Raw genomic sequence first — 24,475 nt, 5'->3', positions numbered from 1 at the left:
TCCCCTCTAGAACCCTGTTTGTTTCTCAGTGTCCATAGTCTCTCATGGTTCATCTCCCCCTCTGATTTCCCCCCTTCATTTTTCCCTTCCTGCTATCTTCTTCTTTTTTTTTTTTAAACATATAATGTATTATTTGTTTCAGGGGTACAGGTCTGTGATTCAACAGTCTTACACAATTCACAGCGCTCACCATAGCACATACCCTCCCCAATGTCTATCACCCAGCCACCCCATCCCTCCCACCCCCCACCACTCCAGCGACCCTCAGTTTGTTTCCTGAGATTAAGAATTCCTCATATCAGTGAGGTCATATGATACATGTCTTTGTCTGATTGACTTACTTCGCTCAGCATAATACCCTCCAGTTCCATCCACGTCGTTGCAAATGGCACAGATGGGCTATTTAAAAACGTTTATTTTGGGGGCGCCTGGGTGGCTCAGTCCTTAAGCGTCTGCCTTCGGCTCAGGTCATGATCCCGGGGTCCTGGGATCGAGCCCAACATCAGGCTCCCTGCTCTGCGGGAAGCCTGCTTCTCCCTCTCCCACTCCCCCTGCTTGTGTTCCTTCTCTCACTGTCTCTCTCTCTCAAATAAATAAATAATCTTAAAAAAAAGGGGGGGAGACCCTCCTTTAAAAATAAATAAATAAACAAACAAACAAACAAACATTTATTTTTCCCAAGCAGCTGTCAGAGAACTGAGATCCAAATGCCAGCCATGTCTGGGCTGGGCAGAATGCTGCCCCCACCCCTGGTGACTTAGGCCAGACTCCAGGCTCCACTCAGGGTACACAGCCACCTCTGGAGCTGTCTGCCTCTCCTGGGCCTCAGCCTGACCAGTGAATGGGCCCCAAAGGGCAGGCCTAGTGCAATGAAACGCCAAGACCCCACAGCTCTAGATCCTACAGCTTTGTGGTAGAGGCTACCCTCCTCTCTAGTGCCGCCCTTAATCCCTGACCCTCTCATCATATGTCAGTGGTCAGCAGAAATACATTTTGCACAGATACCAGCCCTCTCCTCAGGAAGATCTTTTCATTCCCGAGGGTTGGGAGTGTAGTAGTGGAGGCGGGAGGGGAAACTGGCTTTAAACTGGTGGGGCTGTCGCTCTGGACATTCCAGGAAATGTCCTGGACATTCCTGCTCTCCTTAAGGGTTCTGCCTATGAAATTCTTGGGCTCAACTTTCCGGGGCAGGAGGCCTCTTGACACAGGAGACCCACCTTCTGTTTCTTTCCTTGGCGCCTGCTAAGACAGCCCAGCCAGTTGTTACTTCCTCTGCAGGACATCTGGACCAGTGCTGTATCCTCCTAAAAGAACAAGCGACAAGTGAAATTAATTTTCATCATATACTTCATTTAACCCAATATATCTAATATGTTACAATTTCAACAGGTCATCAACATACATCATGAGTGAGCTATTTTACATTTTCTTTTTGTAGTAAGTCTTCAGAACCCGGGGTATACTTTACCCTCCGCACCTCTCAATTTGGACTAGCACGTTTGTTTCAGTGCTCCACAGCCACGTGCCAACAGGGGCTACTGTGTTGGACAGGGGGTTGGGGTAGGGGCGTCTAGAGACTTACAGGACCCACAAACCTTCCCATTCCTCGTGGAAGAAACTCCCGGTCCCACTCGTCCTTCTTGCTGCCACCTGGCTTCCCCCACGGGGCCGCGTGAACCTGCTTCTCCGCGGCGCCCCTCCGCTGCGGCGCCAGGCTCCAGGGCCACCCCCTTCTCCCCACCCCGACCCCACCGCCCCGCTCTCCCGGGCCGGGCCACGTCGGCGCCCGGCCTCCTTCCGCGGGCCTGGCCGGGCCGGGGCTGGGGGCGGTGGGCGGCCGGTGCGCCCAGCGGGCCGAGGCGGGGCGGACCAGGCGGGGCCCCGCCCCCTCGCCGCGCCTCCGGGGCCGCCCTCCGCCCGAGAGCTTCGCCGCCGCCGCCGCCGCCACCGCCACCGCCGCCGCCGCCGCCGCCGCCGCCGCCGCCGCCCGGGAGCGGAGCCGGGCCGGGCCGCCAACATGCTGAGCCGGCTCGGGGCGCTGCTGCAGGAGGCCGTGGGGGCGGTGAGGCCGGGGAGGCCCGGGCGCGCGGGGCTAGGCCGGAAGGGCGGGCGCGGGGCCGGAGGAGGAGCCGGCGGGCGGACGGGCGGAGGGCGCGGGTCCGCCTCGGGGAAGGGACCCCCAACCAGGCCGCGGCGCCCTTTCCCGGGCCTCCCCTCTCCCCCGTCGCGACCCTCCCGCACAGCCCTTCCTGCTTCGCGTGGCCTCTTTCCCTGTCGCGCCTACTCCCAGCTCCTCTCCAGATCGCCCCAGCCCCTCACCCTTTTCCCCAAATGGCTTCCTGTTTATTTTTCCTGCTCCCCGTTACCAGTTCGCTCCCAGTTCCCAAACTGTGCTGTGCTAGAGGGCTCCCTTGTCACCCAGTAGTTTCCTCCCCAAGGTCCCTTCCCCAGGCCCTTTGCCTCCCCCCCCCCGCCCCCCCCCCCCCCGCTCCTCCCTTTCTGGTCACCTGGGCTGGAAAAATAGATGCCCCTTGCCTTCCTTCTGAGCCCCCAGGCAACCCCAAGACCTCCGTCAGGCGCGTGTGCTCTCAGCCTCCACTTGCGAAGTTCCGGCCCAGATTGGCCACGTCTCCAGGAAGCGTGTATATATACAGTCCAGGGGTGGGTGGGCGCCTGGCCCAGGGAACAGCCTGCTGCGGGGCACAGGGCGGTATCCAGAATGTTATCTCACACCACACTGGCCCTGGCCAGAGTGACCTTGAGTCAGGAGAGGCCAGCAGTGGGGGGAATTGTGGCGGCCATATGAGGGAGAGTTTGTGTGTTTGCCATTATCTGTCGGGTTGAAGGCTGGTCAGAGGCCGGTTCACTACATTCAGCAAGATAAAAGTGCAGTTTAGATAGACTAGGCCGAATGCCTTCTGTTTAAAGTAACCTTGCCAAGAATCTGTCTGTAAAGTTAACAGTTCTTTTGTCCCAAAGTAGAGGTCTCTTCTAATTGATCAATTTAGTATATTCTGTCCGATTTGCTCAGAAGAAACAACCTGGTGTCCCATCTCCTTTCTCCCCCACACCCCCCATCCAAAACAGAGCTTATTAAAAATGAGAACAGTCTCAGCCTTATCAAACCTGTGAAGAAAGTGAAAAGCTCCTCCGACCTCTCCTTCACCTGTCCCCAGCCCTGCCCTTCCTAATGTCCAGGGCAGCCCACCTCGGGAGGGGTCCAGAATGATCTTGCCTTCCCTTCTTCCTTGTCTCCAATCAAAACAGCTGTCATCTTAGAAAGTGGTGTGACAAACCACTTCATACCTCTCAGGAAAGCTCCATACACAGGGTGGGAGAGGGGCCAGAGAGAGCCTTAGTCCTGAGAAGTGACTTTCTAATCCTTCCAGTGCAGGCATTTCAGCATCAGGGGCTGGAGGAGGGATTGGTGGTCAAGGGACGTATTTTTAGGCAGGTGATTTTTGGCCCGTGAGTATCAGATACATAGACAATGCCGTGGAAGTTTGGCTGGCCCCATGTAACTGTCAGGAGAGAAGGGAGCCCCTCTTTTCCCCCCACCCCCACATGGGGAGGCATAGGTCTTCGCCTGCCTGGGTCACCACGTTAAGACCCCAGCAGGTTGCTTGACTCCTTGTTAAGGAGGAAGAGTGCTCCTTCCTGCCCTCTTCTGACAAAATAGAATAGCAATCGTTAAGGGTTCTTTTAGAAAATATTCTTTATTATTATTAACAAAGATAATGAAGATTAGTAATTTAATAATTTCTCTTTAAAATAAATCATTTGGTACAATTTCTTTGGAGTTATAAGAGCTAATAGTAGATTGAGGTGAAGATGATCCCCTTGCTTTGTCCTGACAGTCTGTTTTGTTACAGTCTGTTTGCTACAGTCTGCTGCCGTCTGTGTTCTCCCGGGTCTCCTGTTCTTACTGGGTTGTTCGTTTTCAGCATAAGCCCAGCTTAAGGGTTCAGGAGACTACAAATGAATTTTGAGGCTAGATGAGAGCCCATCGCCGCGCTGGAAGATGACTTATAGTGCCGGTCAAGGGTCGGAGGGCTTTCCTGAGACAAGGGACTATGGAAAGGATGTCTAAAGGAGTTTGCTGAGATGTTTAGTAAATACGAATGACTAGTCACTCGTGGCAGAGCTCTTTAGGGGCAGGCAGAGCTAGAAAACACAGAGCCCGAGCCGTCAGGGAGCTCACAGTCTAGTAGAAGAGAAGACTCTAATCCCACAATCACAGTCTCACACAGGACGTGGTAAGAGACAGTGGCCCCATGTGGACGGTGTGCTTGGAATGACCGTGGGAGGTACTGCTCCAGTAAGGGTCATGCCTCCCCCCCCCCCCCCAGCTAACCGTGAAAGAAGACAAGGTTGCCTGGGCAGCCAAGGGTTGAGGGGGAGAGTTTCAGGGCCTCTGATTCAGTGTTACTGCTTCTTCCTCCTGTCTTCATGGCCTTCTAACCGTTCTTCCTGCCTTCATCATCACAGAACTGTCAGCGGACTCTGCCTGAAACACTGCTTAGCAGACGTCCTTGACCTACCTCTGACTGCCTACAAAAACAATCCTGACCTGGTGACTCGATGTTCAGGGGCCCATACGCTCATCAATCCATCCTTGTCCCAGACACACTTTGCAGAGTTCCCTCCGCAGGAAACATCTTTCCTTCATCTCTAATTATTGACTTGGGACCGCATTCGTCACGTTTTAGTTTCAGGGTTACCTCAGTAAAGCCTTCTCTGTTCCAGTGCTCTTTTCCCATGGGCCATTTTCTACCTGTCCCACGTTCTCACACGACTTCCTACAGCTGAGTTACTCGGGGCGGTTTTCATATTCTATTCTCCCTGGCACTGGGTCTCCGGCAGCCTTGTATTGCTTACAGCATCTGGCATGGTGTCTTGTACACAGGAGGCACTCAAAAGATACTTCCTGAACGAATCAGGAGTAGACACTCAGTTCTGTGCTGCAGTGAAGTGTGAGGTTAGATGCATCCAGGAACTCTGGTGAGGCCTTTGCGGAACCGGTGGCCCTTAGCTGGACCTCACTGGTGACTGTTTGGATCTAGGCAAGTGTAGGGGGACACAGGGCCTCCTGGACAGAGGAGTGGCCTGAGCAAAGATGGAGAGGTAGAAATGAGCACCTGTGGTGAGGGACTATTTGATTATGCATTTTTCTCCTGTATACATTTACTCTGCAAGGAAAGAGAGTGACAGCTCTTTTTTTGAGTTTTCAGGGAAGCAGTTGTTATCGGTGTGGAGATGAAGAGATAACTTCTGGAAGAGGGGCAGGTTTGAGGCTTGCTCGTAGCAGAAATAGAATTCCCTGGGGCTGGAGGCTGTGCATCCCCAGCTCCTCTAGCAACCTGCAGCCTTGGACAAAAGATGCAAGCATGTTATATAATAAGTAAGGCACCTCATGAATCTTATGCTAACTACCTATCTGGCTGAACGAAGCCTTTCGATGACCTTGAACACAGATTTGTGCAGACTCTCGGACTGAGAGGGGCCCGAAAGCTTTGTCTTTGCCATGTTTTCCATGCGTATCATTTTGATTTTGTTGTTTTGGGGGCGCTCTCCTGTTTTCCTCTGTATCCCTCTACAGTAGCGTAACCACGTTGAGACGAACTGTTTCTGTGTCTGTCCCCCCGACCAACGTTCTTAGATCTTCCGGGCCAGGGACAGTAGAGTCATGACACATAGCAGGAGCACAGCGTCTCCAGGAGAGAGGGGGGCTGGGAGAGGTGCCAAGAGATTGTCCTGGAGAAAAACGCCTTCGTGTTCCCTTTGAGAACCTGGATCACGGTGCCTCCTCCAGGGCCTGGCACTGACCCGACCCCTGGTAGACGGTTGACCGTCCGCTGTGATGAGTGACAGTGGCAGCCCCTCACGCTGAGTCTGCTCTCTCCACAGCGGGAGCCCAGCATTGACCTGCTGGAGGCCTTCGTGGAGCACTGGAAGGGCATCACGCACTACTACATTGAAAGTACAGGTGGGAGCCCTGCAGCCAGTGGGGAGGAAGGTGTGGGCCGCGTCCCCATGCCTGCAGAGATGCATGTGGCCTGGAGAAGGTGACGAGGGCTGCACAGGGGTTGAGAGTGGGAGCTGGCCCCACCCTGACCTTTTGGGAGAGGAACTGTGTGAGGTAGGAGTGGGGACATCACTGAGCTGACTGCAAGGCAGAGGCTGAGCTCCACTTGCCCCTCGCTTCCAGCGAGGCAGAGTGTCCAGGCCTGCGGTCCTCAGGGCCTGTGTCCAGGGCTTACTGATTAAAAGAAACGGAATCAAGTCCTCCTTTCCCTGAGCTAACTGTGAGGGCATTTCCCTTATAGAAATCTAAGGCAGGGAGATGACAAAAGCCAATGCCCATAACGTGCCTGGGTCCGTGTCCCCCAGCTGACACCCCAGACAGCAAGGCTTTGGGTAATCTGGGCCCAGCAGGATGACTCCCTAAGGGGTGGAATCGGATTGGCTGCTTTGTAGTCAGTATGTTGGTATTGGTGGATACACATTGGTTGCCAGGTAATGCTGTCCGGCATCCCCGGCTTTCTACCTCCTGGTTCAGACTGGGGTTTGATTCCAGTCTACCCCTTTCCTGAAGACTTGATTTCCAGCCTGAGCCAGCCCAAAAAATTAAAAAGCAGTCTTTGGACACTTTGAGGGACCCCCCTAAATGTCCTTTTAGACAGGTTTCCCAATCTTGGCATGGTTGACATTTGGGCTTGACCATTCTTTGTGGTGGAGGGCTTCTGGGGGCGCATGGTGGGGTGTTTAGCAGCAGCTCTGGTTTCCACTGTCCCCATTGCAATAAGTATAAATGTCTCTCCAAACATTGCCAAATGTTCCCGGGGGCAGAATTACCCCCAGTGGAGAACAATGGCTCTAAACTGAAGATCTTTTTTTCCTTTTTAGAGGTAATAATTGATGTTAACATTATATCATGTAACTTGGGTGTACAACATATTGATTCAATATATGGATATATTGTGAAGTGATGACCACAATAAGTCTAGTTAACATCCATCACCCTAACTAGTTGCCAATTTTTTCTTGTGATGACAACTTTTAAGATCTACTCTTAGCAATTTTCAGATATGCAATACATTAACTATAATCACTGTGCTGTATATAACATTCTCAGGACTTATTTATTTATGAGTTTTTATTTTTGTTTTTGTTTTGTTTTTTGTTTTTCATAGAGGGAGGGGGACAGAGGGAGAGGGAAAGAGAGAGAATCTTAAGCAGGCTCCACACCCAGCACAGAGCCTGATGTGGGGCTTGCTCTCACAACTCTGAGATCATGACCTGAGTCGAAATCAAGAATCAGACACCCAACTGACTGAGCCACCCAGGCGCCCCGGGACTTACCTGCTTCTTACTTACTTACTTATTAAGATTTTATTTATTTATTTGACAGAGAGAGACACAGAGAGAAAGAGAACACAAGCAGGGGGAGCAGCAGAGGGAGAAGCAGGCTTCCCGCAGAGCAGGGAGCCCGATGTGGGGCTCCATCCCAGGACCCTGGGATCATGACCTGAGCTGAAGGCAGACGCTTAACCAACTGAGCCACCCAGGAGCCCCAGGACTTATTTATTTTTTAATTGGAAGTTTGTACCTTTTAGACTGAAGGTCTCTTGACAGAGAGCCCCAATCTACCAGGATGTAGGAAAAGATCCAGAACTGACTTCAGGTCCACCTGGGGCTTCACCTGAAACCAATCCATTAATTTCCAGAGCAGTCCCTAGACCATAGGCACAGGGATGGGTGAGGTGAACTGAGCTGTGTTGTTCAAAAACCAGTGCTTTCAAAATAAGCTAGAGGGTGCCCCAAGGCAGTCCCAAAGCCCCAAAACTTGCTTTATGCAAACTCTGTCTGAGACTCTCACCAAGAAAGCCCCAGCTTCTCCATCAAGACCTTTGCACAGCGGAGCAGTGTTGCCTCCGAACTCATGGTCATGCATGGATTTTTTTTCTCCTGTGTAAAAAAAATTGTTTCTCCTTTCTGCCTCCTGTGAGTGTAAAAAGGGACCGGAGGTTTACCTCTCCGGAAGCTGCTCCAAGACAGCTTCTAAATTCTATGACAGAGACCCCTGAGCCCCCGGCTTCTTGTTCGGGCCCAGAGCTGACCTGCAGCCTGAGCAGTATACCCTCCTGGACACCCCCGGGGTTAGGAGAAAAAATGATGCCGCCTCCCTCTGATAAAGCGCTAGAGTATGCACACATTCCCAGTCCGAGGGCTGTATCCTGGGCCTCATCCAAAAGGTCTTTTGTCTTTTTAAATATAGAGGCACCAACTGTAAATTTCCACTTCCTCTGGTCTTCGTTCGAAGCCAACTGTGAGCCGGGCCTTACTCCAGGTGTACCCTCAGTCTCCCTCCACCCCCTGGGCCCCAGGGGCTTGACCTCATCACCCCACTCACCCTTGTTTCCTGAATCTCATTAGATGAAAACACCCCCGCCAAGAAAACGGATATTCCCTGGCGGCTGAAGCAGATGCTGGACATCCTGGTATATGAGGAGAGGCAGCAGACGGCAGCTGGTGAGGCCGGGCCCTGTCTGGAATACTTGCTGCAACACAAAATCCTGGAGACGCTGTGCACACTGGGCAAGGCCGAGGTGGGCACACCCCGGGGAGCCCCTGCGGCCCTGGCTCGTCCCTCTGTGTTCCTGTCCCGTTGTGTCATGGAAACGCTGCCGTTATTCAGTCAGGGTTCATTCAGCCAAAGGTGTGCTAAGAACCGGCCGTGTGCCAGGCAGGGGCCTCAGTGTGGCAGACCCAGCAGCTGTTAAAACAGATGAAAGTTCTAGTCAGAGAGAGTGGGTCACCAGGGGGGCCCACACGCAGTCTGTCCAACCATGACAGGTCATGGAGAACGGTGAAGCGGGACGGGGACCCAACAGTGTGGGCAGGCCGGTTTCAAAGGGTGCAGCTCATTTGATTGCAGTCCATGTGATGGTGCTTCACAAAGCTGGCATTTCTTACAAGTCGGAGGTTTGGGGCAACGGTGCACTGAGAGAGTCAGTTGGCGCCATGTTTCCAGCAGCATCTGGTCACTTCATGTCTCTGTGTCACATTTTGGTAATTCTTGGTAATATTTCCAACTTAGTGATGATATTCCTTACGGTGATAGGTGCTCAATGATCTTTGATGTTGCTATTATAATTGGGGGTACCACAAGTAATGCCCCTGTAAGACAGCTCCACTGACTAGCCCATCCCTGTCTTTCTCCCTCTCCTTGGGCCTCCCTACTCCCCGAGACACTACAATATTGAAATTCGGCCAACTAATACCCCTCCAGTGGCCTCCAAGTGTTCAAGTGAGGAAGAGTCACGCGTCTCTCACTTTAAATCAAAAGCTAGAAATGATTAAGCTCAGTGAGGAAAGCTGAGATGGGCCAAAAGCAGGCCACATGACAAATAGTCAGCCAGGTCGAGAATGCAAAGGAAAAGTTGGAGGAAATTCAAAGTGCCTTCCGGTGAACGCGCGAACAGTAAGAAAGCAGAACAGCCTTATTGCGGCCGCGCCGAAGGTCTGACGGGTCGGCCTAGAAGAGCAAACGAGCCACGACGGTCCGTTAAGCCAAAGCCTGACCCTGAGCAAGGCGCTGACTCGCTTCGGTCGGGCGAAGGCTGAGAGCGGTGAGGAAGCTGCCCGGGGAACGTCAGAAGCTGGCAGAGGTGGGTCCGTGAGGTGTAAGGGAAGACGCCGCCCCTGTAACATCAGGGTGCGAGGGGAGGCGGCCAGCGCTGGGGTAGACGCTGCAGCCAGTTCTCCGGGAGACCCAGCGGGATAAGTGATGAAGGAGGCTACGCAGAGCAACAGGTTTCCAATGCGGATGAAATGGCCTCTATTGGCAGAAGACGCCAGCTAGGACCCTCAGCGGCCGGGGGGACGTCAGTGCCCGGCTGCAAAGCTTCCAAGGGTGGGCTGACTCTCTTGTCGGGCTGAGGCAGCTGGTGACTTGAAGTCGAGGCCAGCGCTCATTGACCATTCTGAAAATCCCAGGACCCTGGAGAGTTGTGTTCGTGCCACTCGGCCTGTGCTCTGTGAACGGAACAACAAAGCCTGGGTGACAGCACTTCGGATCACAACGTGGTTTCCTGAATATTTTAAGTGCACCGTTGAGACCTTGCGCTCCGAAAAAAATATTCTTGTCAAACCACGACTGCTCACTGACCATGCACCTGGTCACGCACGAGCTCTGATGGAGAAGTAGAACGAGACGATGGTTGTTTCCTGCTGACACGGCAGCCATGCTGCAGCCCGGCGAGCAAGGAGGCATTTGACCCTCAAGTCTTCTTATTTAGGAAATACATTTTGTAAGGTGGTGGCTGCCATAGATAGTGATTCTTCTGATGGATTTGGGCAAAGCAAATTGAAAAACCTGGCAAAGATTCGCCATTCTAGGTGCCACGGAGAACATTCGTGATTCATGGGAAGATGTCAAAATATCAACATGAACAGGAGCTTGGAAGAATTCTATCTCAGCCTTCATGGATGACTCTGGCGGGTTCAAGACTTCAGAGGAGGAAATGTGGGGGAGAGAGCGAGAGAACTAGAACAGGAAGTGGGGCCTGAAGATGGGACTGAATGGCCGCCATCTCGTGATCAAACTAACAGATGAGGAGTTGCCGCTCATGGATGAGCAAAGAAAGGGGTTGCTTGAGATGGAATCTACTCCTGGGGAAGACGCTGGGAAGATTGTTGAGATGGTAACAGATTTAGAGCATTGCATAAACTTAGTTGATAGAGAAGCGGCAGGTTGGAGAGGACTGACTCCGATTTTGCAAGAAGTTCTACTGTGAGTAAAATGCTATCGAACAGCATCGCGGTGATACAGAGAAATCGGAAGAGTCGATCAACATGGCCAACGTCACTGCTGTCTTATTTTAAGAAGTTGCCACAGCCATTCCCACCTTCAGCAACCACCACCCTGATCAGTCAGCAGCCACCAACAGCGAGGCAAGAGCCTCCACCAGCAAGAAGATTACAATTCGCTGAAAGCTCAGATGATGGTTGGCATTTTTTAGCAATATTATAAAATTAAGGTTATGTACATTGCTTTTTAGACAACACAATTGCACAATTAATAGACTATAGTATAACATAAACATAGCTTTTGTATTCACTGGGAAGCCAAAAAATTAATTTGACTTGCTTTATTGCGATATTCACTTATCGCAGTATTTGCTTTATTGTGGTGGTCTGGAAGCAAACCTGTCTGTCTCGGAGGCGTGTCTGTAGTGAGGGAAGGAGGCTTGCAGAAAATGTGCTCTCTGAGCAGTGACCGAGGGAGGATGGTTGCTGTGGCCCCGGCGGCGGGGAGCATTCCAGGCAGTGGGCAGGCTCCATCTTCTGACGGGCACTCTGTTCCTTGACACTCAGTACCCCCCAGGGATGCGACAACAGGTATTCCAGTTCTTCAGCAAGGTTCTGGCCCAGGTGCAGCACCCCCTCCTGCATTACCTCAACGTCCACAGGCCTGTGCAGGTGAGGGGCCAGGAGAACAAGGGGTGTCTGAGGGTCAAGCCCTCTCTCTTCTCTGCTACCCCGTTCTTCTCTGTTTCTAATTTGCTTCCCTTCTAGAAGCTTCTCCGACTTGGTGGGACAGTTCCTGGATCCCAAACAGAAAAGGAGGAGGTACAGTTCACCACCGTCCTCTGTTCCAAGATCCAACAGGACCCAGCCCTGCTCACCTACATCCTGGAAGTGAGCACCTCTGTGAGGGACAGGAGCGGGAGGGCCCTGACCCCAGGGCAGGCCCCTAAGGCCCTTCTGAGGAAGCAGAGGGTGGAGCAGGTACTCAGGCACCTAGGCGGCTTTCCCTCCAGCCCTATGCCGAGGCCCTGACAGCCAACACATCCTGCATTCCCAAGGGGGCATTGTGGGGAATGGTGTGCACCATGACATGGCTTCACCCGACCTTCTTTGCAGGGTAAAAAGATTGTCAGTAGGAAGAAGTCATCCAAAGAACCCACCACCCTGCCTAGAGAGGCAGCCAGCATCCAAGGCAAGGACCACCCCCGCAGCAAGGCTCCTGACACGAGTCCCTGCGGGGCCCGGGCCTTGAGCACGCAGCTGCCTGCCGAGAGGGAGGAGGAGCCGGATGGAGCGGCTGGGGAAAGCAACCTCATCACCTCCCTGATCGGGTTGTGCAAGAGCAAGGTGCTTGCTGCCGAGACAGAGTGGGCAGGGATGAGGAGGGCAAATTGCCGGGAGGGGATCTGGGGGTTCAGATGTATGTCCCTGAAGTCATACCCCTATCCCCTAGAAAGGTCGGGTGGCTCTGAAGGCCCAGGAGAACCTGCTGCTCCTGGTAAGTGTGGCTTCGCCTGCAGCCGCCACCTACCTGGTACAGAGCAGTCCTTGTTGCCCTGCTGTGGTCGAGCACCTCTGCCACCTGTACCAGTCCGTGCCCCCCTTCCTGGACCCGGCCGACATTGCTGCACTAGAGGGCGTCAGCTGGAGGTAGGCGCTTAACCCAGGAAGCTGGCCTACATCTTCAGTGGCGAGAAGCCCTCCCTGTCCTCTGGTTTTCTAGGAGGGATGGGGACCCCTGCTGGCCACCCTCTTGCTGAGGGCACAGCCTATCCTCAAGGGCTTTCCCCCCTTGCTCCCCCGCCCTGCACCAGCAACAGAGGTTGCAGAGAGAAGGGGCCCAGATTCTGGAACATCCCTGAGGCAGGCCTCACAGCTCCTCCCTTGCTCCCCCTCAGGTTGCCCAGTGCCCCATCTGATGAGGCTTCCTTCCCTGGCAAGGACGCCTTGGCTGCCTTTTTGGGCTGGTTTGATTACTGTGACCACCTCATCACAGAGGCACACATGGTGAGCCAGGGCTGCAACAGGGCTCTCTGGGGGGGGTGCCCTGCGGTTGACTCCACTCCCTTCCCTGTGTCCACCTTGAGGACCAAGTGGGTGTCTCAGGAGGTAGGCAGGGCCCCCGGGCTGCCTATTGTGTTAAACGCTGTGCAAGGACACGGTTGCTTCTCGATGGAAAACTGTCATGGAGGTAAAACATGCTTAAGACATGTTCTTTGGCACCTAGGTGGTTGCAGACGCCTTGGCAAAGGCTGTGGCTGAGAAGTTATTCATGGAGATTCTGCAGCCCCACCTCCTGCATGTGTAAGTCTATGTCCTGTTCCCTTGGGCATGGCCGTGGTTGGGCCCAGTTGCTCACCCCACCAAGTCCCTTCCTGTCCCTAAGGCCAGGGATCTCCTTGGCCAGAGTTACGTGGGTCTGTGGGCTCCATGGTTAATGTTTGCCGGGCCTGGCCCCCTGACACACATGTGGCTCAGAGCCACATGGGCTGACTCCAGGACCTCGGGAGGGCTAGGGAGCAAGCAGAGAAATACCAGGGAAAGCACAAGGAAACCAGGAAAGGGTTCTGTCACCCCCACGTTCGTTCACTCCTGGCTCCCTCTCTGCTCTCCCCTCTCCACCTGGCTCTCAGCCCCCAGGCCTGGCTCAGTGCTCTCTCTCTGTAGTTCTGAGCAGAGCGTCCTGACCTCCACCGCCTTGCTCACGGCCATGCTGCGTCAGCTCCGTTCTCCTGCCCTGCTGCGAGAGGCTGTGGCTTTCCTCCTGGGCACAGACCCACAGGCTGCAGCCCCCGACGATGGCCCCCGCACTCTGTGCGCTCACCTCATCGGGCACTGCGACCACCTCTCTGACGAGGTGAGGGGGTGGGCGTTGTCCTTCTGGCTCCCACCGACCCCTGCCCAAGGGGGTCCCCTGACTGCTCCTCCCGCTTGCACAAACTCACCAGGTGGTACTGCCTTTGAGGCATTGAAATGCATACCCCCAAAAACAGTGACTGCTTTTGTCACACGGTGATTTTCTGTGATCAGATGCTTGCCATGTGACTTGATGTGTTCCAAACCTATTTCATATTCACTTGGCTTGTTTGAGGCTTACAGCTACTCTGAGCTAGGTGAGGCCGCTATTCCCGTTTCTCAGCCATGGAAACTGAGACACAGAAAAGCCAGTTGGCTCACTTGATAACATACATCAAATTGGTAACAGAACCAGGACTGGGCAGACTTTCGGCTCCCAGCCCAGCACCCACCCACTCCCCCCAAAACCTGGCACCTGCTCTTTTCTTATCTGAGTGAGCAATTCCCAGGGACCCCTAGAAACCAGGGTCCTGCTGACCCTTTCTTACCCAGATCAGCATCACCACCCTGCGGCTATTCGAGGAGCTGCTCCAGAAGCCGCACGAGCAGGTCATCCGCAGCCTGGTCCTGTGCAACCTGGAGGGCCGCCATTATGTGGCCCGGGGCTCACCCGAGCCCGAGAGCTATGAGGACACCCTGTAAGTGAAACCCTGCGCCTCTGGGAGGCCTCAGGCTGCTGGGACCCGCCACAGCCCCCCGTACCCCCGCACTTGCTCATTCATTCATTGGTGCCACAGAGATCTGGAGGAAGACCCTTACTTCACAGACGGCTTCCTCAACTCCAGCTTTCACCCCTCAGCAAAGCCTCCCCCAGCCCCTGCCACCAACTCAGATGGCAAAACAGCAGTGACCGAGATTGTCAACAGGTAGGGAGCCTTCTGGAAACCTAAGCCACTTGAGGTTTGTTCCGTCTTTGGCTCTAGCCCTGAGGGAGGCGCAGCCCAGGAGGGAGTGTTGCCTCGGGGCTGGAGATGGAGTGGGGAGGAACTAGGGCAGCCCAGGCAGTGCCCCTCCACACCTAGGCTCTTGTCTCTCAGTTTCCTCTGCCTGGTTCCTGAGGAAGCCAAGACCTCGGCTTTCCTAGAGGAGACCGGATATGACACGTACGTCCACGATGCTTATGGACTGGTGAGTGTTGAGGCCTCTGCCAGCACCCACTTCTTGTCCCTCAAAGCCAGAGCGTTGATAGACTCCACCTTCTCCCTCTGTGATCTGCCCCAGGCGCTCCCTGCTCCGGCCCAGAGCCTGAGTCCATCTTTCCTCTGTGGTTCCCGCGGTCTGCGGGTGCCTCCTGACCACTGGGCCCACCTCCTCAGCTCTCACTCCTGTTTCAGTTCCAGGAGTGCAGCTCCCGAGTTGCCCCTTGGGGCTGGCCCCTGGGCCCCACACCCCTGGACCCCCATGAGCCTGAACGGCCTTTCTTTGAGGGTCACTTCCTCCGAATGCTGTTTGACCGCATGTCCCGGATTTTGGAACAGGTAGCCAACAGGACTGGGCCCTGGCTACAGGGTTGAGGGCCCACGGGAGAACTCCAGGCAGGTGCCCGGGGCGGGGGGTGGGGGTTGAGTCCTCTTTGGTTCTTCAGCTCCATATCCCCCTCCCCCACCCCTCCCACTTCTCCAGGCAGGAAGCCCCATCTTGCCTCTGCTCCACACGCCCTAACATGTTCTGGCCCTCAGCCCCAGGGAATCCGTGACACACACACATCACGTGAGACTCCCACCCCCGCACACGTTCACACTGGCCAGGCGCCTTGCTGGGGGAGTGCCAAAATGCTCACCGCCCCCTGTCAACCCTCGGCTTGTCCACTGTGCTCCCTACAGCCGTACAGCCTGAACCTGCAGGTGACCTCAGTGCTGTCCCGGCTGGCCCTCTTCCCCCACCCCCTTATCCACGAGTACCTGCTGGATCCCTACATCAACCTGGCCCCTGGCTGCAGGAGTCTGTTCTCTGTGCTCGTCAGGGTAAGAATGCCGGAGCCCAGGGCTGTGTGCCTGTGGGGTGGCAGGAAGAGAGGGGATCAGGAGGGGGCTGGGGGCCGCAGGAGTGGGCACTCTGGACAGCCCCACCCCTCCTCCGCGGTGCTACAGCAGAGCTAGGGGACCCTGCATGAGTGTCACTGGCCCCCACCTCAGCCGTGTCTCATTCCCGCTCTAGGTGATCGGGGACTTGATGCAGAGAATTCAGAGGGTACCCCAGTTCCCGGGCAAATTGCTCCTGGTGCGCAAGCAGCTGATGGGTCAGGTCCCTGGGGAGCAGTAAGTAACCGAGGGAAATGCGTGCCCAAGCATGGACCCTAGGGTGGGAAGGCAGACTGCCCAAGGATAGTGGGAGGGGCACAGGCTTGGGGGGGAAGAGGGCCCATTGCTGAGCTCGGTCTTCACTCAGAGATGTCTGCCACTGGAATGTGCCTCATGGACACTGGGATGTCATACTGGCCACACTCCCACCGCCTCCCAGCCATGACCCCCCCCCCCCATGCTGTCTCCCTCAGGCTGGACCACCAGACTCTCCTCCAGGGCGTGGTGGTTCTTGAGGAATTCTGCAAGGAGCTGGCTGCCATCGCTTTCGTCAAGTTCCCCCCACATAGTCCTCACCTGCACCTCTCCTCTCCCCGAGAAGGGCACGTCTGAGCCAGGAACAGGACAGGAGGGGAGACTTCTGTCCATACCTCTGCCCAAGAGCTGCCTCGCACCTGGCACTGCCGCCACCTCCTGCCTCCCAGGTTGGGGGCTTGGTTCCATCTCTACCTCCCAGGCACCTCTGCCTCTGAGGGGGCCTGGGCTTCCACTCCCAGGTTAACTCAAGAAGATCGTGGCCTGTCAGTCACACGAGACTGGGTTCAGGGAGTGGGTCTCCAAGGTACCAGAAGCCAAGGAGCAAAAGAGATGGCCTCCCAGACAGCATGGTGTCCTCGGGGCCTTCTCGGGGGAGCTGGGTAATTGCCAGGAGAGCACCCAGACCCAGACCCTCACATGTCCTGTGCCCATTACCCGAGTCGACAGGCCATTCGTGGCCGGGGCCAAGACCTGTGGCTCAGTTCCAGGGGCACAGAGGGGAGTGAGTGATCGTTCTGAGGCTGGTCAGGACCGCAGGCCAGAGACACAGGGGCGCAGGAGCCCCGTCTCTGTCACGCTAGGTACCACAGACACTGCTAAGACTTGACATTTTCTCTCCTGCCTTCTTGGCTTAACCCATGGCAAAGGGGCAGTGGATAGCCGGGGAAGCCCACTCTTCTGCCCAGCCCTCCTGGAGACTGTTGCAAAATTCCCAACCGCCTCATGGCAAATATCCAAAGCATGCTCCGCGCCCAGGCGGGGGCAGCTGCTAATGAGAGCCTTGGTTTAACTGCAGCCAGGGCGGGAGAGGCCTTGGGAAGTTGGGGGCTGGGTGCCAGGCTCCGGCTCCAGCTGCTTTCTCTCTGGCGCCTCTGAACCCGTCCCGGCAGGTCCTCAACACCTGGGCAGAGGGGCTCAGAGACTGGGGGGAGGCCGAGCCTGGCCCTCAGCTTTCCACCCAGCCTGCAGTGCTCTCGATGGCATACTCTTCCGGGGGAGCCAGGGAGCTCAGGACAGACGAGGCCAGGATGCCCACCTGACCCCAAGCCCCCAGGGCCCGGCAGGGAGGCGCTGGGGCCCGGGCAGCCGGTTGTAGTGTTGTTCTCCCTGCATGCCCTTCACGGCTGGGGCTGCCACCCCACCCGGCCTGAATCTGTCTCAACCTGCAGGAACACACAGGTGGCGCCAGGCATTACCTCACAGCAGGACTGCAGTTGCTGGCTTCGCTCCTGGGCAAGGAGGAGCAGGCCAGAGCCCCTTTCGCTTCCTTTTCCTGCCTATGCCGCTTCTAGAAGCCGGCCGCAGGTTGCCAGGAGGTGACATGGAAGAGGAGAAACTCAGTGACCTCTCCCTCTCCTGCGTTCCTCCAAGCTGGGGAGGATGTAACCGCCGCTCTGAAGGACACCGTGCATGTGCATGCATGCGTGTGTGCGCACGTGGGTGCTGGCGCGGGACCGGAGAGCAGAGCTCGCAGGGCAAATTGAACTCTTCGAGTCAGAAAAACGTTTGAGCGTCTGGGAGTCACAGAGACTCCCCTCCTCCATCCCCTTCAGCATTCACACTGCGTCCCCCCGAGACAACACAGCAATAAATGGTTTGGTTGCGTGGACACAGCGGCCCTGTTCGCCACTCTTCGTGTCCTCCTGCGCAGGACTCCACTGCTCATTCAGGCCCATCTTCCTCCCCAAGAAAGACATGTTCCTTTTCCAGCACTGGAGTGGAGGGAGGTGGTGTCCGGGTGGGCGGGGGGGGGGGGTGCGGCTGGCGACGGTGGTGGTAAATAGAGACAGGCTCCGGCAGCGCACATCTGATGTTCCTCAGCGCCTGCCAGGAACCAGGCTCCTTCTTGGCCAAGCAACACTTTCTGCCCAGCTTACCTACAGCTGAGAGCCAGCTAGCCTTGGAGACACTGGGAGAGAACGGGCCATCTGGAGCATCTGTGTGCAAGTCTCATTTTGGGGTGTTTATGTTTTGAGTTGTATGAATGCTTTAGTGGACCTCCTATTTTAAAAACCTGTCCCTAGATGTGTGTGTGTGGGGATGCTCTCAGGGAGGTAGCTGAGTGAACTCCAGGACAAAGCAAGTTGAAAACTCGGACAGGGCTGATGAGTGGCTCTTACCTCTTACCATGTCACAATCACTGGGTTTGCTTTTTACAATACCTGTGGAATCGGTGTCTCTGGGGGTGGGCCCAGAGTTGTTTTTAAAGCTCTCCAGGTGATTCTAATGGGCAGGGTCGAAAACTACTCTAGGCTAAATAAAGTGGGAGCAAAGATTGCCCTTCGACAGGGATGTGGACTGGCGGGTCCCTCAGACACTGAGAGAAATGAACCAAAGTGAAAGGGTTTGATTCCATCATGTGGGAGATGTTTGTTCCTCAGACGGCACAAGAGGATTCCTACCACAGCTTAAGGCCAGAAAGACAAGATGGCAGCCAAGAGAGGATGGGAAAGGGGGGCATCAGTGTCAGAGTGAAGTTACCTCAGAAGGGAAGCCTAGTCAAGTGTCCCCTTGCTCAGAACCAGAGATCTGTATTACACGCAGTGATCAGCACACGATATATTTTCTTTGTTCACTTCCTGTGGTTTTCCCTTAAGTTTTAGTAAAGTTCTTTTTTAAAACAATAATTTTTATCATGATTCTGCTGGGCTGAGGGGAAAGGAATAAAGGGTTTTGGTCTGGCTTGGGCTGAAGTTGTAGAAAGGCAGAGGCAGGAGCCTGGAGGCCAGCAGAGTGATGCAGGGAGGGAACAGGGAAGCTCAAGGAGGCAGGACCAGCTTCTACTTTACAGCTCCTTGCCCACCTGAAGCTTCTGGTGTTCTCACTGCTCAAACCCCAGAGGGGATGTGGACACATCCTGCCCTGGCAGGCAAGAGAAAGAGAGCTCCAGTGGACCACAGAGGCTATGGTGGACAGCAGGAAGCCTGCCCACCCCAGTCACCTGCAGTCTGGGACACAAGCTTGCTATCTGGGAAGACCTGGGTGGCTGTGGTGGGACAAGGGGAGGAGCTTCTTTCTTGATGCAGTTCCCCCTTCCTGCTCACTTCCTCCCCACAGAGACATGTAGGCAGGAAGGCAAAGCAAATGCCACCTATTTACTCAGCAAGGGGCCCACTCCCTTGGAATGACCTCCCCCAGCAACCCAAGTCCGTATTCTAAGTGCCTGAGAATCGGGATGTAGGCCTTTACTGAGGCAAGCATGGAAAATGACGAGTAGATGCCCTCTCAGGTTCAGAAAGTTCTCACATCCCCATAGGGAGTAGTGCCCTCATCGTGCCCACAGGGCAATTAGATCCTTGAGCTCTGAACTCCTTGTTTGGTTAAAGGCACTGTCCTGGTGCAATGCAGGGACCTGTTCCACAGAGAAGGAAATTACCCTGAGAACTAGGAGAATCACCTCCTAATGCAACAAGACCCGACTGCCAACCTCCTGCCTCCCTCAGAGGAAGGCAGAGCCGCGGTGGGGGAGGAGAGGGCCCAGGAGCCTGGCTCCTTGCACAACGATGGCACCTTCCTATCTGTTGACTGGGACAACAGATGATTCCTGAAGTCTCTGTAAGAGCTGGCTTTGTAGATCTTCCTCCATCACCTTCCACCAAAAAAAGTTCTCACCCCGAACCTTTGGGGGCTCACTCTGCATACCTGGGTTCCGAAAAGCCACAGTCACCAGCACATTCAAGCAGACGCCATCTGCATGGTCTTTGCCCAGATGTTGCAGTCCAAGCAACCCCTTGGTCTCCACTGCCAAGTGGTGCAGGCTCAGACACTCCTGTAGCAGCCGCAGGATGGCCATCTTGATGCCACCCCTTTGCTCCATGGGAGTGAAGCCGCAGGCAGTGATGGGCAAGTGAGGCATCCCCACTGTGCCCACCAACACCCACACTGTCTGGACACTGGTAAAGGTGGCCACGAGTCGCTGGCAGACCAGACTACAGGGAAGCTCCTGGGGCAGAATAAGAGGGTGCCTGGCTTGCTGGCGGTACTGGGCGGCTAGCTCTACCAGGTGTAGAATGTCCTGGGCTCGCAGTGGAGTGGGCAGGGAGGTTCGTGGGTACCAGCCAGCCTGCAGGGACTCCGCATCCGCCTCCTTGGAAGTCTTGAGATTTCCACCTGGAGGGGATGTCGAGGATGGGGTGGGGGAAAGGGTGTCTGTTGAGAGAAGTGCTGGGTCTGGCAGATTAAACGGCCACCCAGGCATTCTAGCCCTGACCTACACCAGGGTTGGGGTTGGTAGGGGTTGGTAGGGGCTGGGAGTCAAATCCACAGGCTGGAGATGCCAGGCTTGTACCAGACAGACTAGGGGCTCATCTCACTAGAGGACAAGCTGGGGGAAAGGTGTCAGCTGCCCCTGCCAAACACTGCCACCAGGTGGGCCATACCTGTGGCTCGAGCGAGGAACACAAAGCGGATCCAGGAGGGGCCGCGCTCCTCCACAGACAGCAATGTCAGAGGCTCACAGTGCAGCCCGGCCTCCTCCTTCACCTCCCGCTGCAGTGCCTCCACGATGGTCTCCCCAGGCTCCATTCTCCCCGCGGGTAGGTACCAAGACCCACGGCACTCTTTCTTGGCCTCCTGGATCAGTAGCACCTCATCCTGAGGGGAGAGAGAGGAGCTTCGCTGGGAATCTTCCCTTGCCCTGGGGTTAGAGCCTATCTCAAATACAGTCACCCAACACCCCCTTACTGGTGCACACCTCAAGCTGATGAGCTCTCCAGGGAGCTGGCCCTTGTGTTCCTGGGGGCCGCAGCTGTCTCACGCTGCAATTTATCCCTCTTTGCATTCAGACTTCCATTTCAGAAAGGGGCTAAGATTCCTGGGAGCTGTTTCAGGGGCTAGGGATTAGGCCCCACGGTGAGGTTTGCCATGTGTCTTGCACTGACTCCTGTCTACATGCCACATGTGTCTATGTGTATCGCTCACCTCCCCTGGTGATTTATAAACCGCTTGTGCCACGGGCCTCACACTGGGGCCTAGGCTTCGCAACACTCCCCACCCCCATACAACTCCTACCTCTGGCCCTGGCCCCTTCTAGCCAGTGTTGCAGCAACTTGCACCAGGATCAGCACGAAAAGAGCACCACACAGTGGGACAGAAGGTCTGATATAAGCGCAGGTCGTGCCATTACTGTCCACGGGGCTCAGAGGAGGTCTCTGAGGCACTGGGCAGATCTTTGAGCCCACTAGCGGCAGGCACTGTGCTAGATTCTGGGGAAAGAGGAATACGACAGGCCTCTTCTCAACACACTGAGGCCTAGCGGGAGGAAATAAGCAGGCTCCCGGGCCTCAGATTCCTCCTCAGTATAGAGGGACAGTCTCAGGGCTGGGCCGCACAAGGCTCAGATGTTAAGTGTGAGTGAGAGTGCTTTGCAAAACTGGGAGGCACCACACACCAAGAAGTGGCGGCTGCTGCCGGCAGGTCCTCTGTCCCCACCGGGGCTGGCTGCGCGCTGCGGAGGGCCGGGCGCCGGGCCCAGCGGGCGGACGCTCACCTGCTCGTTGAGGAACACGGCCAGCACCACGTAGCAGACGTTCTTCCGCAGCCGCACGGGCGCCCGGGGCTCCCCGGCCGGCACCGAGTCGCAGCTGTGCACATTCAGCCCCTGGCCCCCCAACACCGCCGCCAGCGCCCCCGCCAGGCCCTCCGATGCCATCGGGTCCCCTGGGAGGCGGCAAACGGGCCCCCGCAGACCGACCGCGCCGGGCAAGGTGGGACACCGGTGAGACAGCGGTCCGCCGCCGTCGCCCCCTCCCCCTGCCGACTCGGGCCAGGCGCGCTCGCGAACGCGGAAGCGCCGGCGAGCCCTGTCCGCTGATAGGCTAAGCGTCACCGCGGCCTGCCCGGATTGGCTGGCTCGCGTCGGTCATGGCGGGGGCGGGCCCAGTCCGTGAGCGGGCTAGGAGCCGGGCCTAGGAGGTGGTGGCCGCGACCGGCTTCTGCTTCTCTCTCAGTTATCCGACGCCCCGCCTCCGGACATTTCTAGCCACCAGCCTCGCTAGCTCCTCCAGCAAGCACTTGTCGGCGCGGGTTCCGACGATGACGTCATCCTGCCTGCGGGCTGCGGAGCGCCACTGTGGCCCGCGACGATGACGTCACGACAAGCCAGATGACATCACGGAGGCCCCGGGGCCGTGGCTGGGACCTACTGTTCAACTTTGGTCATACACCTACCATGGCATTGCCCAAATCGATCACTTCCCAAATAACTTTTCTTCACTAAAAATGTACAGCATGTCACCGTGGCAGGGGGAACATTAGCTCCTGCCTTGGGGAGGTGGACATAGACATATAATAAAAAGTCAACTGAGGGTTATAAGCCAAGTGGCTTGGGTAAGAGGTGTGACAGGTGCTCAGAGAAGAGAGGGAGTGGGGCTGGGATGGTCAAGGTGTGGCTGGCCATGGGAGGGGGAGATTTGGGGCAGAAAGAGCCTCCATCGGTGTACTGGCCCCTTGCCCACTGCATTTCCCACGCAGTTTTAGGGCCCTCTCCACTGAAGACTGAGAGCCCTGCTAGGGCAGGGACCAGGTCCTGCTCCTTCATCTTTGTTCTCCCCCACAACCAGCTCACACGACCTGGTAGCCTGGCGCTTTGAGAGCAGGGTGTGGGTTGTTTTGGCGAGTTCCTACTTCTCTCCCAGACTGACCTTTCCTCCTCAGAGTTTCCTTTAACCTACTCTCAGGACAGGAAGGCAGAGCCAGCTGGAGTGAAACTGTGAAGCCAGCCAAGTCTGGGCTCCCCATCCCCAGTTGAGTTTCCCCTTGCCCTCCTGCCAGCTTTGTGCACCTTCCTTTTAGGAAGGTGTAGACAAGGGGCACCTGCGTGACTCAATCGTTAGGCGTCTGCCTTCGGCTCGGGTCATGATCTCAGGGTCCCGGGATCAAGCCCCACGTCGGGCTCCCTGCTCGGCGGGAAGCCTGCTTCTCCCTCTCCCACTCCCCCTGCTTGTGTTCCCTCTCTTGCTGTGTCTCTCTGTGTCAAATAAATAAAAATAAAAATCTTAAAAAAAAAAAAAAGAAGGTGTAGACCAAGCATTGGACTTGGAACCAGATGCCCAGCCACAGCTCACTGGCTGGTTCTGTGCTCCTGGAGGAATTGTGGGCCTCAGTTTCCTCATCTGTAGACTAGGCTCATAATAGCCCTTCCTCCACAGGGTTGTTGGGGAGGTGAGACATCACAGGAGGAGCTCTGTAGACTGTCCAGTGCAGGTCACCGTGACCAGGCAGCCCAGCCCTGGGGGGGGGGGCGGGGAGCCCTCCTGGCCACAGCACTTGTTGCTGCCTTGCAAAGGCCCACTGTCATGAAAAATGCCTACAGGACCGCCACACAACTATACTCTCAGGAATTCCAGCCACACCAGACTGGCCTCCTTAGGCCCCTCTCCCATAGGGAATTGACTGCAAGTTCCCTGGGGGCAGGGCCCTGTGTTAGGTGATGGGGCATCCCTGTCGGGCCCACAAGCTTTTGAGGCACTTGCTGACCACTGCTGACCGCAGCCCTATCCAAGACCCCTCTCCTCCCGAACTCTGGAACTCACGCCCGGAGAGTCGGGCCCCAGGGACTGCAAAGCACCTTGTCAACATATTTGCTGTGGTGTGTGTGTGTGTCCACACATCGGTTTTCACATCTGTGAAGTGGGGACAGCGTTGGTCCCAGACTCCTTTCTGCCTCCCAGGGGTGATTTGAGAGAGAATGAGGTCATGTCTGGCAGGGCTGTGAGAGCCTCAGAGGCAGCCTAAGATAAACACCAGACTGCCTGGAAGAGCAGACTGCAGCAAACCACCGCCCCACTTCCCCATTATCACTGGGAAAAGCTCTCCTCCCCTGTTAAGTGGACCTAATCACCCCTGTGGTGAGGAGCACCCAAGGCAACAGGAAAGCCCCTTGTAAACTGAGAAGGGCTGCACAGGCAGAGGGCCCTCAAGACAGTGTACCTGGCCCTTTCAGGAGTGCCGAGGGAAACAAGAGAAAGTAGACTTTCTCAAGGCAGCGGGTGGAAGACAGCACACACCACACTGAGACAGCAGATCCCCAAGACCCACAGGAAGAGCTGAGGGAGGAAAGGGGGCTGAGGGAAAAGCATCCAGAACCAGAAACAGAGAAAGTTCTCTGTTAAAGTTTGCTCTGCATCCCCCGTTCCCAGAGAGGGTGGAGCACCAGCTGGTGGGGGCGGCTGCGCAGCATGGTGGACAAGAGTGGCCAAACTGGTAGATGTCCTAGTACGGTACTCCCAGCACCCACGGGAGCAAAACCG

General features: G+C 55.9%; 2 protein-coding genes across 6 annotated transcripts; one reads left to right on the top strand and one right to left on the bottom strand.

Annotated features, from left to right (window-relative positions):
• Positions 1-1,943: 1,943 nt before the first annotated feature.
• FAM160B2 (family with sequence similarity 160 member B2) lies at positions 1,944-17,842 on the top strand. Of its 5 annotated transcripts, none has more exons than XM_027600259.2 (17): positions 1,944-2,062; positions 5,908-5,986; positions 8,437-8,609; positions 11,380-11,484; positions 11,581-11,703; positions 11,929-12,159; positions 12,266-12,462; positions 12,711-12,819; positions 13,040-13,116; positions 13,480-13,669; positions 14,161-14,306; positions 14,406-14,534; positions 14,706-14,796; positions 15,003-15,146; positions 15,492-15,632; positions 15,826-15,926; positions 16,163-17,842. In XM_027600259.2, the coding sequence occupies exons 1-17, from the start codon at positions 2,018-2,020 to the stop codon at positions 16,299-16,301; spliced, it is 2,220 nt and encodes a 739-aa protein (XP_027456060.2). In that variant the 5' UTR covers positions 1,944-2,017; the 3' UTR covers positions 16,302-17,842. The 5 variants fall into 5 exon arrangements, with proteins under 5 accessions (XP_027456060.2, XP_027456061.2, XP_027456062.2 ...); XM_027600262.2 differs by lacking the exon at positions 1,944-2,062 and adding an exon at positions 4,393-5,401; XM_027600260.2 differs by lacking the exon at positions 11,380-11,484.
• A 126-nt stretch (positions 17,843-17,968) lies between these two features.
• NUDT18 (nudix hydrolase 18) lies at positions 17,969-22,010 on the bottom strand. The gene is made up of 3 exons (XM_027600275.2): positions 21,715-22,010; positions 20,606-20,819; positions 17,969-20,336 (listed from the first exon to the last, which is right to left on the bottom strand). Exons 1-3 carry the CDS (start codon positions 21,874-21,876, stop codon positions 19,741-19,743), a joined length of 972 nt encoding a protein of 323 aa, XP_027456076.1. The 5' UTR covers positions 21,877-22,010; the 3' UTR covers positions 17,969-19,740.
• Between the last annotated feature and the right edge of the window lie 2,465 nt (positions 22,011-24,475).

The sequence above is a fragment of the Zalophus californianus genome, chromosome 2 (genome assembly GCF_009762305.2).
Source record: "Zalophus californianus isolate mZalCal1 chromosome 2, mZalCal1.pri.v2, whole genome shotgun sequence".
Classification (NCBI taxonomy): Eukaryota; Metazoa; Chordata; class Mammalia; order Carnivora; family Otariidae; genus Zalophus; species Zalophus californianus.
Note: the sequence above shows the minus strand (reverse complement) of the source record. Positions and strands in the feature narration are given on the sequence as shown.

What these genes read in the sequence shown, in the direction of transcription:
- FAM160B2 (XM_027600259.2), top strand. Translation starts at nt 2,018, where the DNA reads ATGCTGAGCCGGCTCGGGGCGCTGCTGCAGGAGGCCGTGGGGGCG. An exon ending in GAGAGCTATGAGGACACCCT is followed by an intron (nt 14,307 to 14,405) that starts GTAAGTGAAACC and finishes TTGGTGCCACAG; the next exon opens with AGATCTGGAGGAAGACCCTT. An exon ending in GGTCAGGTCCCTGGGGAGCA is followed by an intron (nt 15,927 to 16,162) that starts GTAAGTAACCGA and finishes TGTCTCCCTCAG; the next exon opens with GCTGGACCACCAGACTCTCC.
- NUDT18 (XM_027600275.2), bottom strand. Translation starts at nt 21,876, where the DNA reads ATGGCATCGGAGGGCCTGGCGGGGGCGCTGGCGGCGGTGTTGGGGGGC. An exon ending in CCGTGTTCCTCAACGAGCAG is followed by an intron (nt 20,820 to 21,714) that starts GTGAGCGTCCGC and finishes CTCTCCCCTCAG; the next exon opens with GATGAGGTGCTACTGATCCA. An exon ending in GTTCCTCGCTCGAGCCACAG is followed by an intron (nt 20,337 to 20,605) that starts GTATGGCCCACC and finishes CATCCCCTCCAG; the next exon opens with GTGGAAATCTCAAGACTTCC.